The sequence below is a fragment of the Sinohyriopsis cumingii genome, unplaced genomic scaffold (genome assembly GCF_028554795.1).
Source record: "Sinohyriopsis cumingii isolate HCF-2022 unplaced genomic scaffold, ASM2855479v2 utg001789l, whole genome shotgun sequence".
Lineage (NCBI taxonomy): Eukaryota > Metazoa > Mollusca > Bivalvia > Unionida > Unionidae > Sinohyriopsis > Sinohyriopsis cumingii.
The window spans coordinates 351,883-366,360 of record NW_028316053.1 but is presented as its reverse complement, the minus strand read 5'-3'; the positions used below and the strand labels follow the sequence as shown (position 1 = coordinate 366,360).

General features: G+C 38.1%; 1 protein-coding gene across 1 annotated transcript; it reads left to right on the top strand.

Moving 5' to 3' along the window:
• Window positions 1-10,298: 10,298 nt before the first annotated feature.
• Window positions 10,299-11,009, top strand: LOC149771516 (uncharacterized). Its single transcript, XM_089948365.1, has one exon. The coding sequence runs from the start codon at window positions 10,299-10,301 to the stop codon at window positions 11,007-11,009; it is 711 nt and encodes a 236-aa protein (XP_089804491.1).
• The last annotated feature ends 3,469 nt before the right edge of the window (window positions 11,010-14,478 follow it).

Sequence of the window (14,478 nt, the reverse complement as noted above, 5' to 3'; positions counted from 1 at the left end):
TAGAAGATCTTCTCACAAACGTAAACTTCTTTCTCCACATTCAACACAAAATCTGGCGATATGTGTTGAATTTAAGTTAGATTTGTAGTGTGGCATCTCACAATTTGAAGACAGGACTGTATCACACAAAAATTGTGTTATAGAATAAGTGACAACCATTATGGTGTCAAGAAAAAGAAAAAGCTCTGATTTTACCGTCATGCACTTTTCCACGTAAGCGAAGCCTAAACAATTCAACCGTAGTTCTGATGGAACGGACGTTCCTTTCTTCCAAGGCTTGGTGCGCTTGTTGATCATTGGTTCGGGTGGATCGGTGAAATACAGTTGTTGTATATAAAAAAAGATCCAGATGATTAATATGCATTCGTCTGAACGCGGTTGTGAAGTCGGCAGACGATCTACCGTGTTATGGTTTACTGAAAGATTTTAAGGTAGTGCTTCAGTCATCACCAATAAGCAAATAATCCACAGTAATTGTTTTTCCGAACTTGATGAAGCTACTATCATTCATGATCTTGAGTCAAGCGCAAATAATCTTGCTGTATACCACAACATGGTGCTTGGACACAATCAAAGCAACGATAATATTTTCCCGAGGCATTACAAAAACACAGCTGTGATCTTTGTACCTCGGTGATACGTTCACATGCCTAAAGTGATCCGTGACAACTGTAACATGTTAATGATATTTCGTTGTATTGACTTGCATGATCTCGCAAATATTCATTTGACCTGGTATGTTGCCAACCACATGTTGGATGTGTTTCGGAATATGTTGGAGGAGTTCTTTTAGGACCTGTATGTTTCTCACTTTTGATTTGACCAGATCCTCCATCTCTTCCAGTAGAAAATATAGAACCGATATAAATAAAACAATATCTTACAGCAATAAACATATAGAATGACAACATCTGGCAGCGATGGCAAAGCAGAAGTTGCTTACCTGCGTCGCAATACCGCACGCTCAACCGGAACTTCTACGCGAATAAATAGATACACGCAAATATGTCAAAGGTGTGTTGCAGTCGCGCGACAATACACACTGGAAGACCTTATAGCTGATTTCGAACAAACGTGTGCACCAATGATTACCCTAGCAAAGGAAACCGCGGAACAAGTGAATAAAGTCTCAAAAACTACCGCGGGAAGTATGGGAGCAAAAATGTGAACCAGATCAAGTTGTAGAAACCGCGACGGTTATCGTATGGTTGCCAGAACAGATTGCTGACACGCTTGAAAGAATTATACATGTTAAACAACTACTATCCAACAGTCGAGAATAAAACGCCTAGAATATTTATCGAGGCAGGCATTAAAGAGATCGCCAAGGATGCCTGAAGCTTGCAGGTGAGTTTCCAACCAACTGAAAATGTAATGTACAGGCACAATATATTAAGTCTGCAAGTAAGGCATATAACACTTAGACCAAGAGGATATTTTGTGATATGTTTGATCATCATTTAGCATCTGGCAAACACTGGAATAAATTCAATTCTGACGTTGAAAGATATAACGGTGTACATGGTATACTAACAAATCAGGATAAGAGTATAAGCAAGGTGCAATATTTGCCTACTGTTGATTGCGTGCCTGCGGACCAGTAACAGGTAAATAAACACGTGGACAGATTGAAAATACTCATGGGATCAATTCACGCTGTAAATAATTGACCAGAAGTTGTTAAAAAGACCGCATCCATTTGTGAGCGGTTGCTCAACAATGATATGGAGCCGGGGACGATTTGCTTCTTAATACAAGAACAGATTCAAGAACAGATTCAAAACATCAGTGATATTTATAACGCTAACGATGCGTTCAGAATCACTACGTGTTGAGATGCTCAGCATCTTATAGGAAATATATGTCGCGATGCAACGTGTTTTGTAAATACAACCCCGTACGTCATCTCGATGATTACAATATCATCAACAACACCAGAATCAAGTCGTATATGCAGCCGTGTTAGAGACCAGCAATTATGGTATCCGGACAAATATTTCACCAGCGTGTTTGCTTCATGGCTTCCCGACTAGTTTTGTAAGTCCTGGAAGTATCTGAACAGGAGGTTTTCACAAACGTGAAATTCTTTTCTCCACACCGTGCACACGTTCATGTGATCGTGGTTTTATTATTCCGTGTTTGAAACAGTACTAGATTTGTAGTAGGAGTTTTCATTCGGCCTCGCACAAATATGAAGACATGTTTGTCTTACATAACGTCTGGTATTTAAAATGGCATCACGAAAAAAGGAAACTCAGTGTCATTCAGTGCGTACAAATCCAGACCAACCAAGCACGGCAACATATATTCATCATTGACCAGGTGGGATCTGGAAAAACCTCACGGTTGTTGAAAATGATTTTGAAATGTCTAATGTATGTACACAAGGAAATTAATCTGATCAATGTTAACACAACAATACGCACTCATGGCTAAAGTGATCAAAGGACACTGGAATATGTTGATAATATCTCAGCATTGATGTGCATGGCCTTGCAAACATTCATTGGAATTGGTCTACCAACGATTATATAATGAAGAGGCAAGACAATGACGATAATTTTTAATGTCTCCTATAATTTCCCATTAATGTATCTAGTTCAATAGAATTAAATGCTTATATGTTGGAGTCTGAACTTCCCACTTGTAAAAATGGCACGGATGGATAATCAAGGAGTGGACTGGATTTAAAAAATTAAACTGGAATAGCCATATTTGGATCGATTTTCATAAGGTTGTTAAACTTTGTTGAAAAATAGGTGAAGAAAAGGTCAAACCACACTAGAAGACTTTTCTGCGTTCACAAACACCTACTTGCAAAGTATCTGTGCGGTTGGGTGTGAGCCTATAAAACATTATCTGCCTCCCGAGAAGGATGTGCCTACCGAGGAAGAAGAATATCTTTCATCAGTAGAGGAACCACTTAAACAATGAAGGACTTTCAGGCTTTACACACTAACATGGTGCGACTAAATTTTCTATAACAACTAACGTTTCAACTGTAATCGGCAAATGAGTGTTTGTGGAGCAACCGTTAAATCAAATCATTAGTTGTTTCTGTTAGCGCGGACAACTAGGCGCAAAAGTCATCAATGAAGCCACGTCGTTTCGATATTAATCACCATGAGGATAATCCTATGCTCTCAAGATCTCACTGACATTGTTGAACGTGTGTTACTGGTGGCCTAATCAGGGCCGGCGCTACCATATAGGCAAACTAGGCAGCCGCCTAGGGCGCTGATTTCAGGGGGCGCATTTTAAATTTTTTTTATTGTTTATAAATTTGGAAATTGATATTTTTCGGGGGGGGGGCCAGAATCTAACCTTGCCTAAAGCGCCAGATAGTCTGGCCGGGTCTGGCGCCGGCCCTGGGCCTAATACGACATTTGGTGGGGATCTTCCAGCAAATAACCAGTTTGCGTTTTGTTGTCGGACTAAATTTTCCACGGGCGCTTAAGCCATGAAATCGACCAATCAAGAGGTACAACAGAGAATTTTGTTGGCATCAGGCAAAGACTCTAACATTTCAACACGTGAACACAAGCCCACACTCAACTCTGATCATTTCGATCAAATCTGAATCGAACCCGGTTGATATAGATTAAATAATCTGACTTATGATGACATCAGTGGTAGTTACGAAAGATTTTTATTTTCTATAGATTTACACTAACCTAAGAACCAGTTGATGTGCTTTCGATTTCTCCTGTGTATCACAATTTTCTTTTTACTCTTTGGACCAGGACGGGAACATATTAGAACTCTGCTGGGAGACCTTGACAATACAACTGTACATTAGAGACCGCCTTGACACTTAAATATAACGACGGTCGTACGTGAATGTATGATGCCCATACGTCTTGTCAACGAAAGAAATCCTGTTCACATGACATACTACTAAACTGGTATAGGTGATATCATCCAGAGACTGTTCACGGGAGCCCAACGGTTCTCGCTGCTACAAATCGATAAACACGTTGCAATGCGAATAGTTGAGAGCATCAGTAGAATTGCTGCAGATCGATTGAAAAATATGGGATCATGAGCGTTTCAATTGATTCGAGATCGACTACGACTATCAGTAACACAGGTGCCATCAAAGGTTGGACTAAAGGTTGTTGCGCTACCACTTTCATCAACAGCAACAATCCCATCCTCGGTCAGTAAAATCATTAATGAATATGAGGCGCCGTAGCGGACAAAAGCTGGTCCAATGAGAAAGTTGCAGTTGAAATTTCGATGTCGTATGTCGAGAAATCCGACATCACGTGTAGGATCAAATTGCATTTCCTTAAAGTTCCATTTTGTAGATCGAGAGTTTTATTTTACATGCTGAATTATACAGTGGTGATTTAAAGTTCTATTTCCTATGTCGACGTTTTACAGTGTATATTTTGAATTACACAGCGGTGGTTGAAATTTCAATATCATATTTCAAGAATAGCTAACTCACACTTTAAATGTTACTCTTTCTTATGAATGTTCCATTTCATATGGCGAATATTTAGATTTCATCTGTTGGTAATATAATATAATTTTGAACAGAATATTTTGGTGACAATTGCATCTTTTCAAATAACAAGCATTGCAGTATTTCATTTTCGTCAATTGATCGAATTCGGTATGCGTTTTGTTTCAATACTGGAGTCGGAAACATTAGGTGCGCAGAAATGCCCGACAGCATTTTATGTGTGTGTATATATACCATGTACAAATAAAATTATCTTTTGCAGCCTATGATTACTATAACAATGAAATATCCGGAATATAATCTTCGCTTACATAAATTTACATAAAATAAGAGATGTCGGCATGGCTTATCAACTTATAGGTCAATAAAAATATTTTCCAGTATCAGCAACAAGCTGAAATAAACTATCTGAATTCCTGTAGAAACAGCCATGTAAAGTTTCGCAAAGAATAGCGTTTTTCTGTTTTATTTGTTTGTCTTGTCTATGTTTTGTGTTTGCCTTTGAAAAAGACGCATTAAAGAATCGAAAGCGCTCAGGCTAGCTAGATACTAGTTTCGCACTGTTCGTTGCCAGTTTATTGCATTTATCTTAATCGTGATACACGTGATCCCTTGCTGGATCCAGTTCACTAGAAAGGATTGTTATAAATATATATATATATATATATATATATATATATATATATATATATATATATATATATATATATATATATATATATATATATATATATATATATATATATATATACATATATATATATATATATATATATATATATATATATATATATATATATATATATATATATATATATATATATATCTGTGTGTGTGTGTGTGTACGTTTATTTGAAATGTTTTTTTTCTTCCTAAGGTTTTTCTTTTGCGTGTTTCTAGCTCTATATATTTATAACTTACTGCATAGCCAGTACTGTGTTGTCGTGTCTTTACTAATTTTAAAACAAAAGTTTCAGAAACCTCTTCACTAATGAATATTCTCTTATCATAATTTGTACGTCTTGTTCCAACTGTACCAACATGATATTTAACCATACATTATTTTGTTAGCTCCTTGAGGTGAACACACTACTTGTCAAACATACTTTTTAAAACTTATCTTTCTATTACTACCATACGTAACTGCTTGTACCGTATATTCTCACGTATAAGTCTGATCCAACGGTAAGCTGCAGTTCCTTTAGACGAATCAGTAGAACAAAACAACATAGACCCTGAGCTGCCGTCCCATGAGACGCCGTCAAATCAGGGTCTATGTTGATGTAGGTTTTGGACATTATCGAAGGTTTTAGGAAAGTCGACATACAGACAGGAACTTATTTGATAGGTTTATTACTAACCTTTCTATTTCATAACTATTTTGTAAACTTCCTCTTGGTTCTCAAACAGGATGCCAAAAGGGTATAATGAAGATTCTGAACAACCGACGTAGATTCGTTTTTTGCCTCTTATTTTTGGTTTTTAAGTTGTACCTATGTACCTTGCTTCCGTTCATGTATGCCAACCGTTAGTGGCAGATATTTTTGTCGTTATCCTTCAAAGTTAACTTTCCTAAATAATACAGGAGAAAACTGATCAAAGTAGATATTGTTAAATTCTAAAATTATTTTACAGATTTGCGTGTGTAGAATATACCAATGTGGATCACGCTTCAGTTTTGCTTTGTTCGTGTAGTTCAGCAAACTTCTTATGTTTCATACCATATTACTACACGGATTAATGCTTCAGACAGGTCAGGAATTGATAAAATAACAAGATAAATATCAGCACATCGCAAAACATAAATTTTACTATTCTTGCAAAGGCACATCTTATAAATGGGAAATAACACTTTCGTTTTGTTCCTAGAGTTGCTTCCCTTCCATTCCAAATTGACCGCTATCGATAACGCGCTGAAACGTTTAATAACCATGCCTGTTTTTTTTTTAAAAAATCTAAAATATTTTGCCTTGGACAAATGGTTTTTCTTATTACATTGAAGTTCCTTCTAAATTGTATTATGATATTTTGACACTCATACTCTTATCCTAGAAAACAAAGGCCATGATTATCGTAAGGAGTGTATATATCAAAAATATAGAGATGATGTAAAAATGCTTTTATTTTTATCATCACAGCCTTAAGTTGAGTTTACTACGTCCCAATCTCTGAGGCAGGAATAAGAAATTTATATTCACTGATGTTGGGTAAATTTCATTGTAGTCTTTAGTATCGTGATGTAGTGTACATTAACTTGCATCAATGAGCCCCATTCATCAAATTATAAAACATCTTATGGTGTTGCAAATGGCAAAAATCGTTATGTTCAACATGCTGGTTATCCTGTATGATACATCAGAATCAAAGAGTGAGAGATTTTACGATGTCTGGAATAAATTAATGTCATTTGGGAATGTTAAATACCACAATGAAACACGATTGTGTACACTCCAACCTATCTTTAAAGCCTTCAGTGCAATCTGTATGTTTTTACCGGGTTTTGTTTTTGCTTACATGAAGCGCAACGCGCTACTGAATGACGACACATGCGCCATCAGTTAGTAACATGGCTGAATATATATGGTGCGCACTCTAATTTAGTAGATTGCAGTCGACATTGATTTTCTCAACAGGATGGTGAGAATGGCAAGTTCTGGAAAACATTAATCTGAGAACATTTGTCTACATTATATTTCACTCTTGAAGCACGTAAACGCCTTTATAGACAGCGATAAACCTGTTAAATTGCATCATATTAAATACAATTTTAAATTAGCCTGTTTGCAACGAGGAAACATTACGACTTACATTTCATTCTAAGTTATTGTTTATGTAACTTACGCTATACATGTGCTACTAATTGAAGGCTTTAATGATCTTTGATATGTATGAATTACTTGGAGAAAATAATGTCCAATAATTATCATAATAGACAAACCCATCTCTCTCTCTCTCTCTCTCTCTCTCTCTCTCTCTGGCCTTCATCAATACTTTTTTTCTTCTTATTAATTACAGAACCTCTTCTCTTTACTTCACAGATGCATTTACTGATGAGAACTCTTGACTCGTATAATCAGTATTTCCTGTGAGTCATGGTAGGTTTCAAGCTTTGTTATATGCCATATGAGGCTCTTACTTGAACAGACAAATACCGTCCATGCATTAGACAAACTACATCATGAAAAGACAGTAAGTACAGAGTTCGGATAGTGTCATGTAAACTAGAGGATGCAGACCATGTTTTGTTATCTGTGTAGTATGCGGCGGCACAGTTAACTGCAGTGCTGTAAAAAAAAAAAAAAAAAAAAAAAAAACAATTGGCTCCTCCATAACTCCAAGACCAACATTACGGATAACATGCAAACATGCCAATTTTTTCAGCATTTATTGAATGAGTGGTGATGCTTGATAAGTTGATGCAAATGGTTTTGAATCCATTTGTGCGCGAAACGAGTTAGGTATTTTATTATTTCAATGCAGAAACGCTCGCGCGGAAATTCATTAAGCTGCAAACGTGAATATCATTCGCGATGCTTGGCTGAACGAACTATAGATGGTGAAAAATAATTTTGGGAGTAAAATGTGCCCATGAAACTAGACAATTGAAATATGGTAAAGCATCTGGTAAATATTTGTACGTTAGTATTTGAAGTCATCTTTCGATTGCCACGTGTCCGATAGATGTTTGACTTCTGTCCTGTAATGATGTATTATACATACTACGATTTTTTCCCAAAACATAAATTTTGCAGTGAGTTGAAACTGATGTGGCAATCTTAAATGACTGATACAGTTATTTTGAAAACTTTTACATTGGTTCAAAGTGCCCTCTGTAATACACAGAATTAATCAGATTTACTTGTTAATGTATATTATGCTAATTATAATGTAAGATTTTTTTTTATTGGTTCCATGTTTAACGATACAGCAAGGAAAGTAGGTTACTTAGTGCGAAGGCGATTGAGGTGAAGTGCTTTGCCCAAGGACACACGACAGAGGCCGAGCTGGGACGATCCAGGTGCGAGGATTCGAGAACACGTACCAAATCACTTTCGAGTGCCGCACGCTAATTGCCGAGCCACCGCGACTCATTCCAGAGTAGATGTTTGGTATTAAATTTTTTCCATCTTGCATATGTATTGCATTTACTATTAACATACTGTATTAATTATGGACAAAAGTAACAAGTAAAGGCCAAATTGTTCAATGTTTTCGAATTGCTTTAACCTTTAACCTAAAACGATGTGGGAGATTGTTCCGGATGTGTTATACATTATGGTCGTTTGGGAGCGAAAGAATGAAATCAAAATTGCAAGTAATGGAGATAAACTCAATTAATGAAAATGTATGCATATTTCTCCTTGATAGCACTAGTTATATTTACCAAAAGACACTTGCTTTTTATTAAGCATTTGGGTATGGTATGGTGGTTTAAACTACCAAATAATTTATTTATTTATTTATTTATTTATTTATTTATTTATTTACACTGAATTGTCAAAAGTCCCTTGTGGGGACAATTATTCAAGTAATTTCAGCAAAAGTGCGTTGGAAAAAAGGACATAAGACCTCATCGCGCATCGACACCTTCCAAATATCTAGCTGGCATAACCTGCATCACCCACACATATCAATTATAACAATTCAAAAAAATCACTTCCTGCGATTGTTAGAGGAGAAGCAGTGACAAATTGAGTTCCAAATAATCCTTATTGGATTTGTTTTCAAAAAATCTCCTAAAATATGGGTCAGAGTAATAAAGTAAACCCTTACTGCCAGGGCCGTATTAACAACATTGTAGGTTCTGGGCAAAGCAATGCACTGGGGCCCCCTACCGGCCCTACCCACCCACAGGAATTCCGCTAGATGTCACTATATTTTAAAATTGGGAAACGTGCTTCCTACTGCACTTTTAAAGCAAATTAAATTGCCAAAAGATCTTTCAATATTCATTAACAAATACGGGCACCATGATGCCCCTAGAAGCGTGAGGCCCTAGGCAACTGCCCAGTGTACCCATGCCTTAAGACAGCACTGCTAACTGCGCTGCTATAACAACATTATCATTAGACTTCAAAGTTTCAATATTATCCTCGACCAATAGTCACAACAAATTACCATAAAAATGAAACCTTACTTCAAATCAACCATTTATTTATCTTAGAAAGTTTCCAGAAAATCCTTCAAGCATCCAATTTTGATTGTAATTCTACGCATCTTTTTAACCAAACATCTATAATTTAAAAAAAAGGAGAAGAATACGCCTTTCTGGACAACTTTGGAAGAAATTTGCTCAAAAACTACGTACAAGAAAAGAGACAGTATTGGTGCTGATCTACATCAAACAATTATTTAGCCTCCAATATTTCAATGTAACCTTTATGTATCGTAGGAGAAGGAGTGATGCGCAAAATTATTCAAGCGGAGTGGAGGAAAAATCACTTGCTAGTTCATTTGTTTTTCTATTTTGACTTTTGTAAGTACTGCCACGTGTTTAGGCTCAAATAAATGGTAACACAAGAAAGAGTGAAAAGAACAAGCTTTGAAAAAATACAATAATTTATTTCCCTGGAAAAATTCTGTAAAAATAAAAAAAAACAAATATGAACTTACAGTTTTTTAGAATCAAATCAAAAATAATCCAAGAATAATCCAACAATAAAATTGTTGAAGTGCTAATAACAAAATGTTCTAATGATTTCAAGTTCGAGTCCCATCGAAGAATCCAAGATGAAAGACCATGACGTATGATGTAATCTGTAGTAATGAAGTCTAAAGTTCCTTGTAGAAACAAGAATTATCACTCCGGTTTCGGACAGAGGGGACCATGGGGCGCCATGGAGTAGGTGTGATGACCGACAACGGGGAAAGACTGGTCAACTTTTGTGAAGAGAATGATTTGGTCAGAGGAGGGACCCTGGTCGAGCACAAGGACATCCACAAGTTGACATGGACGTCACCAGATGGCAGAACTCAGAACCAGATCGACCACATCATCATCAACGGCCGATGGAAACATTCCCTGCAGGACGTGAGAGTGATGCGGCACGCTGACACCAGCAGCGACGATAGTCTTCTGGTGGCCAAGGTGACTTTGAAGCTTAGGAAAGTTAGGATAGGGGTCTCCAGGAATCAGCGCTTCGATGTGGCCATGCTGAAAGATCCAAAAGTGAAGGAAGAGTTTAGGCTGGCCCTAAGGAATAGGTTTAGTGTTCTAGAAGATGAGACAGTGCTGACCATCGACAATTTCAACAGAGTAATGAAGGAAACAGGAGAAGTAGTTTTAGGTTATAGGAATAGTAAGAAGACAGAGTGGATGTCAGGAGAGACATGGACTCGCATAGACGAGAGAAGACAGATTAAGAAGAGACTTTTGGACTCCAAGTCACCAAGACTGAAAGAGAGAATTTCGAATGAGTATAGAGGAAAAGACAAGGAGGTGAAGAAATCAGCAAGGAGAGACAGGAGAGAATACACAGAGAGACTGGCAAAGGATGTGGAGGCAGCAGCAGAGCAGAAAGACATGAAGACGGTGTAGAACACCAAGAAGATGAAGGGCGACTATGGCCAGCACCACGACCTTCCAGTGAGAGATGAAGATGGAACTCATGTCACAGTGGAGGAGGAGAAGCTGAAGAGATGGAAGCAACACTTTGAGTCCATACTGAATCGCCCAGACCCACCAGTACTCGCTGACATTCCTGAAGCAGAGGAGGACCTTGACATTAACTGCGACGACACCACTGTTGAGGAGGTCAAGCAGCCATCCGCAAGCTGAAGAATGGGAAGGCACCTGGCGATGATGGAGTATGTCCCGAGATGCTGAAGGCAGAAGACACAAAGACACCGCAGTTTCTTTGCCAGAGTCTCCAAATGATCTGGGATAGTGAAGAAGCACCGAATGACTGGAAAACAGGAATCATCGTCAAACTTCCCAAGAAATGAGATCTGGGGAACTGCAATAACTGGCGAGGAATCACCTTACTATCCATCTCCAGTAAGATTTTCAGTCGCATCATTCTCCAACGCATCACAACAGCTGTGGACGGCATCCTACGCCAGGAACAGGTAGGCTTTAGGAAGGGCAAATCCTGCATCGACCACATCTTCGTTCTGAGACAGATCCTTGAGCAGTCCCATGAGTGGAATGGATCCCTTTATGTGGTCTTTGTGGACTTTGAGAAGGCCTTCGACAGCCTGCACCGAGCCTCTCTGTGGAAGATCCTACCACACTACGGCATCCCCCAGAAACTTGTAAACGTCATCAGGCCCCTGGACGAGAACTTTGAGTGCAGAGTCATCCACAACAACCTACTCACTGAACCATTCAAGGTGGAAACCGGAGTGAAGCAAGGATGCATTCTCTCGCCGATCCTATTCTCACTGGCCATTGACTGGATCATGCGCCGTACCACAGAGGTTAGGAGGCAAGGAATACAGTGGACGCTGACCTCAATGCTGGATGACTTGTATTATGCCGACGACATCGGGTTGCTGGCAAGCAGACACCAGGATATCCAACAGAAGAGACAACAGTTGGTACAGACAGCAAGTACCATAGGTCTTCGAGTCAACATAGGGAAGACACAAGTCTTGAGGAAGAGCACTAGAGTGGGCGACCCAATCACATCAACGACCAGCCTCTGCAAGAAGTAGACGAATTCACGTACCTGGGCAGCAAGGTCGCCACCGATGGAGATTGCACAAGGGAAGTCACCACAAAAATCAGCAAGGCCAACCAGGCCTTCGCAATGCTGAAGCTCATCTGGAGGACAACAAACCTCAGCGCCCACACGAAGATCCGAATCTTCAAGAGCAACGTGCTGAGCGTCCTTTTGTACGGGTCTGAGTGTTGGAAGACCACTGCTAACATAGAACGCAAGCTCGAAGTCTTCCAGACCAAGTGCCTGCGACGGATCATGAGGATCTTCTGGCCAAACATGATTTCGAACGAGGAACTCCGGCACAGAGTGGGCGCAAGCACCATCGCTGAGACCATTGCAACTCGTTGATGGAGATGGCTTGTCCACGTCTGCAGAATGCCCCCTGACTCACTACCAAGGGTGGCACTGAGATGGACTCCACAGGGGAAAAGGAACCGTGGCAGACACAAAGAGACCTGGCGCGGAACCGTGGAGCGAGAACTCAAGACCAGAAGCCTCACCCTGCAGACCGCCCCCATAACAGCAGCCGACAGCCCAGAATGGTGCTCCCTTGCTGTCGCCTCAAGCACCAGACGGTGCAGAGAGGATTGATTGATTTTCGGATAGCTGAATAAATTTTTATAAAAGCTGTCCTTATTCAACAATTTCACATGAGCACGCGTATTTTCCAGAAAAATAACAGAATTAATCCTTTTAAATCCAAGTAATTTGAAATAACTCCAAACAGCAAAACGTACAACTTCCAGTATAAGACAACGCCCAGCTTCAACTGATAATAATTCTCCAAAACAGAGGTTATATCGTTTTCTAAAACGTAAATAAGGAGTCACGTGATCATGTTCTAGAAGCTTATATAAATTAGGTACTTGTTAAAGATCACGTACACCCAGTGTGACCCTGACGAAAACCAATCATTTTACTCTAAGAAATAAAAAAAAATTGTTTACATCTTAAACATGAAGTCATGACTCGACAACAACCAATCATTTTAAAATAAAAATAGAACTAGTTTACGTGGTTGCTACAAATTTTGAATCATGGTCAGGATCTAAATCAATACCTGGTGTTTATAAAAAGAACTGTCAAGGTCAAACTATTTTCTGAAAAAAGTATCATCTCTAAATAAAATTTTAAAAAATAATTACAAAAGATGACAAAAAATTAAATTGAAAAAGTATATATCAAATAAAACATAATTAAATCAAATAAACATAACAATACCCTTTCTATTTCCAAACAAAATGGAAAAAAATACGAAAATTACTCCAAAATGAGGAAGAGAAAAAGAAACGTTACGCCTTGTCACGCATCTATAACTGATATATGGTCCAAGCTCTAACGTTCCTATATTATCCTCACACCTCCATAGAATGAGAAGCTGTGAAAAGCTGAATTCTCATCGTGCCAGAAATATTCTACTTTAAGGTGTTTCTCAGTGTAGGAAATAATGGACAACAGGAAACAGGAATCTAAAATAATAATTCTCTTCCAAAATTAGAAAGATCAACAACAATTCAAAATTGTTTTTTGTCCAATACTATTTATTGTTCAAATACACACACACACACACACACACACACACACACACGATTCATACACGCCTTGGTCTATATAAATATATTGTGATAGAGAAATACGCCAAACATTAGCTGGAAAGATACGGATTACACATCAGTATTTCTAAGCCATTGTCAAGATGTCTCTTGGGAGGATTCGTGTGTAAATTGCAAAGGAAAAAATGACGCGAAAACACAATCATCAAAACTGGAGAGCGCTTTATTGACTTGACGTATGCAAAAACAAAACACATATTTAAATACAATATATTGTTGCATAAATGAATGAATGATTAATGACGATAGAAAATCTGCGTACACCTAAATCCTGGGAGGGAGACAGTGGGGTAGCTCGACAGCGAGAGAAGATAATTAAAGTTGAAATGTTATGCACATATTTAACTATGAATTATACAGTTTTTAAATCTTCATTTTTTAAGTAATTAATATTTCATGCATGCTTGGTTTCTGTAACTAATGCATGCTTGAATGATCTGCATAATATGTCCTAAGCGATACGTATTGTTGACAGATTAATACAAAATGGTATTCATAATTTATACAAAGTTCAAATATATTTTCATACCGTTCGTTTCCTACATGTCTAACAATATCGTTATTTAATGGGTGTGATGAAACCCTTAATGTACTTGAATCCTTTTTGTGGCTGGCATTAGCAATTATTCTAAGATAAGAAGTGGTTTCGAAGATCTTGTTTATATCTTAAAACATATATGAAGTTTTCAAAGCAACTGAAGAACTCAAGTAGGAATGAAATATGTCTTCG

Bases quoted from the DNA above. Each gene is read 5' to 3' on its own strand.
- LOC149771516 (XM_089948365.1), top strand. From the start codon at position 10,299: ATGGGGCGCCATGGAGTAGGTGTGATGACCGACAACGGGGAAAGACTG.